The sequence below is a fragment of the Capsicum annuum genome, chromosome 12 (assembly GCF_002878395.1).
Source record: "Capsicum annuum cultivar UCD-10X-F1 chromosome 12, UCD10Xv1.1, whole genome shotgun sequence".
NCBI classification, from domain to species: domain Eukaryota; kingdom Viridiplantae; phylum Streptophyta; class Magnoliopsida; order Solanales; family Solanaceae; genus Capsicum; species Capsicum annuum.
In genome coordinates this window covers 46937841-46943972 of record NC_061122.1, presented here as the reverse complement: position 1 = coordinate 46943972, position 6132 = coordinate 46937841, and the positions used below count along the sequence as shown (strand labels likewise).

Below are 6132 nucleotides of genomic sequence, written 5' to 3'. Positions count from 1 at the left end.
AATTTTGCTCAACAGTTTGAAGTAATTTATCTCGAAAATATTATGTTATAATTAATTAATATAAAATTATCATCTTATTAAATTACTTAAATTTATTAAATTTAAACAATTTAGATTAAACTATGACAAATTTGGAAAGTACTATGGGACCCACCAATCATTATATTTTAGGATATTTTAATGTAGCTCGTGGGCAATCTTGTAATTATCTAGAAAAAGATGAACTTTTTGAAAGGACATAATTGTAATTACAACACAAATGACAAATTCTTTAAGCAAATACTAAATGACTAGAATACCCTCAACCTTTTATTCAATTTCTATAAGTTAACATGTTGAAAGTAGCTTTTCTAATATATAGAAAAGAAATATTAAGGGCCCGTTTGGCCATGATTGTTTTTTTTTTCTACTTTTTCAGAAAAAAAATTCACTTCATGTCAAATCTAACTCCAGGTTGATGTTTGGCCATGAGAATTCTAATCACAACTTGGAGTTGTATTTGGAAAAGTAGAAAACAACAAAAAGTTGTTTTTACTTTTTTCTATCTTTCTTCTTTCACAAAAATTCAAGAATAACTCCAATTATGTTCATGGACAAACATAACTTCAACTTAAAATTCATCTTCGACTTCAACTCCAACGCCGATTTCAAAATTTTTAGTTTTCATAGCCAAACGTCCGCTAAGTTATAAATTTATGTGTTAAAAGGTCATAACATGCATTACTGGGCTATATTATATTCTGTCCACGTAAGCATTTATACTTGCAATGTGGCAGAATTGAACTTAATACTACCATTTTATATTTCTAAGAACTATAATTTGTGAGCATAAGAAATCAAACCATACCTTTTCACTCTTATCGAAGGAATCAAACCCAACCATTAGAAGGTTGTTATTTTTTCAAAAACTGTAGTTCTGATCAACAACTAAACAGGAAAAGAATTCAAAAATTATCAACTGGTAAGTGAGTGACGAAAGGGCTATATGTATATCAACCAGTGCCAGGGTAGGGCTGGGCATATTTTGGTTTAAACCAAAAAAATTGAAAAATCAAACTGAAAATTTTAATTTTAATTTATTTTTTTGGTTTTTTAGATTGGTTTCGATTTTCAATTTTTGAAATTTGGTTAAACGGTTTGGTTTTCGATTTTTTTTAAAAAATAATTTAGATAAACTGATTAACTGAAATTCTATAAATAATTAATAATATATATTTTATTATATATATAATATTTAATATATAATAATATAATATAAATATATAATAGAAACCCTAATAACTAATAAGTAATAGCACGCCACATACAACTAACAGAATATACATCAGTCCAACAGTCGAACAATCGATCGAACCATAGACCGCAGCGGGATCGTCATTTGTACAACAACACCAGAGCCGGCGACCAGATGACCATTGTGGGCTGCAGCCTGCAGTTCCGACTGTGGTCTTTCCGGCAGTGACCACTCTTTTGAGTTTCGACTGTTTATGCAAACTTATGCATAATGAAGTTATATATTATATTAAAACTTATGGTTATATCATTTAGTTTCATCCATGTTGAGTTATTTACATCTGGAAATGAAAAATAGGTTTGATTTTTTTTTTAAATCATTAATTTTAAATGTCCAATCATAACAAAGAGAGGTTCACTGCTTTAATCTTCAAAATCGAAATAAAAATATGAAATAACCGAACCAAATTTGTAGAAATCGAACCGAACCGAACCGAATTTATTTCGATTTGGCTACGGTTGTCATTTCTGTCAATTCAACAATCAAAAAATTGAACCGATATTAAACTATCAAACCGAACAAACCGAATGCTCAGCCCTAGCCAGGGTAATGAGTACCATATTATCATACTTCTCATAATTTAATTTGTGCGTGAAACGTGTTTTCTCTGAAAAAATATTCTTTTAGAGTTAATTTGTGTGACAATTTTTTGCCTTCCAAGACTCAAACAGTGTAAATTTGCCCTTAAATTTGAACATGTTTTTATTTTAAATTTATATGTTTGAAAACTAAGTAAAACGTACAATATATTATTCACGATAATTGATAATTCAAAATATTTAAATCATATATGAAAAAATTAGGCTAACAAAATAAACAGATTTGACATGTCGAAATCCGAAACATACACATAAATTGGGAGGGGAAAGTATTGGATTATTCTTCTTTGTATGAGCCACGTAAGCATTTATAGTTGGCAAGTGAGAGAGGCAGTTATAAGAGGCAAAGGCGCGCGCAGCAAAAGTAATTGGAGTTGGTTATTCTCATCCATTCTCTTTTATAGAAAGTGTTTGCCGAAGCTGAAATGAACTACATGGATTCATATGGTCAAAGGTAGCTCTTCAATCAGGGGCGGAGCTACAGCTTGTGAAGGGTGGTCAGATGAACACTCTTCGTCGAAAAAAATTTTCAGGTATATTGGTTAAATAGAGATATATATGGTTATATACATACTGTTGAACATCCTTGCCAAGCTAAAGGTGCACAACTTAGTGGTCAAGGGTGTGCAAATTCGCGCTGGCGGCGTGGGTTCGATCCCCACTAGATGCATTTGCGTTTTATTCTCTCTTTTAAAGAAGGAACAGATCCTTGTATAAAGTATTTGGATAATTGGATTGGACCGGAGTGTAATTCTGGGCATGAGGGTTGAAGCCCAATTGCCCAACTAAAAAGCCCACGAGAGTTTGGGGGTATTGTTTTGCTGCTAAACAATAAAGCAAAGGCTGACTTTTTATAAAAAAATAATTAAACAAACTTCTTTTGTTAATTTTAAAAAGAATAGGCAAACCAAATTCTGAAGTTAAAAGTGTTAAACCCGTCCCTTTCCCTTCAATTCACTATCACTAACCCTTGCACAGTGTACCTTCTCTATTCCTTCACCACAAATTCACAATCTTCTCTAACTTATTGTTAAAAAAAAATTAAAATTTAGTGTTAAAGTCTTCAAGCTTCAACGGGTTATCATTATAATTTTTCTTCATCGACTATTGGAGTGTGAATTGTAAAAAGGTATTCTTCAATTCTTCTTATCTTTTAGTGTAATTTTTTTTCCTTAAACTTGCTTTTGTGTATTTTTTTGGTTTTGAACTAAGTAATTTAATATTCTAGTTTTATCTAGTAGATAACTTGCTAGTTAAAATTATTTAGGAGGATGGGACAATGTTTCAAGTATTCATAATTTTTTTATTTGTTGAAATTGAATAATAAGTGTGATGCGCTTGATTTTTATTTTAGTTTGAGGTTTCAATGAGCTTGGAGAAGTATTTTCGTAAAGTTTCAAAAATAAGTTCAATGTCTCAAAATCAATCCCGACGAAATAAAGATGTTGATCAAATAGAAATACCATCTCACTCTTCTTAGAGACAAAAATTTGATGCAAATGATCTAAAGGCTGACCCCGCTGAAAGACCTCCGATTTTGAGTTATCCTTCGAACATTCGTGATGAGATAAGAAGGGCATACATTCTAAAATGTCCTTGCCAGCCTCGAGATCATGAGTTTCCTCAAACAGGCTTTTCTGGAACTCCACGTTGTTTTGTTTCTAAATGGTTTGATGAATATTCTGATTGGTTGGAATATAGTGTAAGTGCAGATGCAGCTTATTGTTTGCCTTGTTATTTATTTCAAGGCAAAAATATTCATCAAGGTGGTGGTAATACATTTTTGACAAAGGGATTTAGAAATTGGCACAGAAAAGATAGCTTTGCAACACATATTGGTCCTCCGAATAGCATTCATAATCAATCAAAAAGAAAGTGTGAAGATCTTATAAGGGAAGAACAATCTATTGAGGCTGCATTTTACAAGTTGGACGAGAAAAGTAAGAATGAATATCGAGTTCGGTTAAATGCTTCAATCGGTATGGTCCGATTTCTTCTAAATCAAGGTTTAGCACTTTGCGGTCATGATGAAAGTGAATCATCCTTGAACAAAGGTAATTTTATTGAAGCACTTTCTTGGCTTGCGGATAGATATGATGACATTAAACCTTATGTGTTAGAAAAAACTCCAAAAAATAATAAAATGATTTCTCATGATATTCAAAAAGATATTGTGACTGCATGTAAGATTGAAACAATCAAAGCTATAATAAATGATTTAGATGGTGACTTCTTTACTTTGTTGGTTGATGAATCAAGAGACGTATCACGCAAAGAGCAAATGGCTATTTGTTTACGATATGTTGATAAAAGGGGATTTGTGATAGAAGCATTTATTGAACTTGTTCATGTTAAAGATACTAGTGCTTTATCTTTAAAGAAAACAATTGTGGATGTACTTGCTCACCATTCTTTAACTTTAGCTTATGTACGAGGGAAATGTTATGATGGGGAAAGCAATATTCAAGGTGATTTAGGTGGTCTTAAAACATTAATTAGACAAGAAATTAGATCGGGTCACTCGATTCATTATTTTGCTCATCAACTTCAATTGACTCTTGTTGCAATTTCTAAAAGGTGTGTTCAAGTAGGAGAACTTGTACTATTGACTTCAAATATTTTGAATGTGTTGGGGGATTCCTTTAAATGTGTGGATGAATTTCAAGAATCTTAAAATTAAAAACTCCAAGAGGCATTAGATATGGGTGAGCTAGAAACGGGTAGAGGTTTGGATTAAGAACTTGGTCTTATTAAAGCTGATGACACTCGTTGGGTATCTCACTACAAGTTGTTTGGAAACTTTATTAGTAACTTTGCCTTCATTGTTGATTTACTAGATTCTCTTGTTGAAAATGCAAGTACTTCGGAAGAAAAGGCTAGCGCATCGGGATTTCTCAGAAGTTGTCAAACTTTTGAGACTGTTTTCTTGTTGCATTTGATGACTGATGTTTTAGGAATCACAAATGATCTTAATGTGTCATTACAGAAAAAGGAACAGAATATTGCTAATACCATAATTCTTGTAAAAGTAGCAAAGAGAAGATTGCAAGCATTATGAGATAATGAATGGGATCCTATTTTTAAAAAAATGTTGGTTGGGATTCGCTCGAAGAAAAGGTCGAGACATTTTGTATTAAGCATAGTATTCCATTACCCAATTATGATAAGCCATATTCTAACTCAGGGAGATCACAACGTAAAGTAGTTGATTATACTACTTTGCACCATTATCGGTGGATGTGTTTTATAAAATTATTGATTGGCAGCTACAAGAACTTAATGACCGTTTTAATAAGGTGACAAGTGATTTGCTTAATGGTGTAGCTTTCTTGAATCCAATTGATACATTTTCTAGTTTTGACATCCAAAAGATATTGGTGATGGCTAAACTGTATCCTGATGACTTTGATGAGTTCAACATGAGGATTCTTGAGAATTAACTTGTTAATTATATTATTGATGTTCGTGATATTGATAAAAGATTCTTCAATTTAGGCGGACTTGGGGAACTTTCAAGAAAGTTGGTTGAGACAAAGAAGCACTTAACCTATCCTCTTGTATTTCTTTTAGTGAAGTTTGCTTTGCTTCTACCCGTTGCCACTGCATCAGTTGAAAGAGCTTTTTCGGCAATGAAGTATATCAAGAATGATTTGCGGAATCGAATGGATGACGAATTCTTAGATGGTTGCATAGTGCCTTATGTAGAAAAAAGAGTATTTAAGAATATTTCTAATGAGTGTATTATAGAAACATTTCAAGGGATGAAGCGTCGCCGAATGCACTTGTAATTATATTTTCTAATCAAGCTTTTATTAATAAAATTTGCTTTGTTGACTTTATTTATATTATATGTTTCAACTTGTTATCCTCTATGTTTTTTTATGATTAGTTTGGTTTAAAGATTCTTCTTCTTCAATATACGATATACAATATTTTTTTATGACCCGTTTCTTTTTCTAAAAATATGAACACCCTTAACCAAAATCCTGGCTCCGCCACTGTCTTCAATGGCACCATTTTTCTGAAGCAACACTGTTAGCATATTAACATATTGTATAACCCAAGCAATCTAATATGTAATCCTACCAATCATTCAGGAACGTAGAACATAATGATTTTAACATTAAACAAATTTAGTAATTCAATAAAGAATTACTTACCTGAATTCTCCATAGTTTTAGCGGAAGCACACCAAGAGCAGAACGTATTATTTCTCTCTCTTAACCTTACTTTTTAGAA

General features: G+C 31.9%; 1 protein-coding gene across 1 annotated transcript; it reads left to right on the top strand.

Annotated features, from left to right (window-relative positions):
• Positions 1 to 2337: 2337 nt before the first annotated feature.
• On the top strand, positions 2338 to 5681 carry LOC107864695 (zinc finger MYM-type protein 1-like). Its single transcript, XM_047401567.1, has 5 exons — positions 2338 to 2426; positions 3595 to 4361; positions 4731 to 4915; positions 5160 to 5284; positions 5375 to 5681. Exons 1-5 carry the CDS (start codon positions 2338 to 2340, stop codon positions 5679 to 5681), a joined length of 1473 nt encoding a protein of 490 aa, XP_047257523.1.
• Positions 5682 to 6132: the final 451 nt, after the last annotated feature.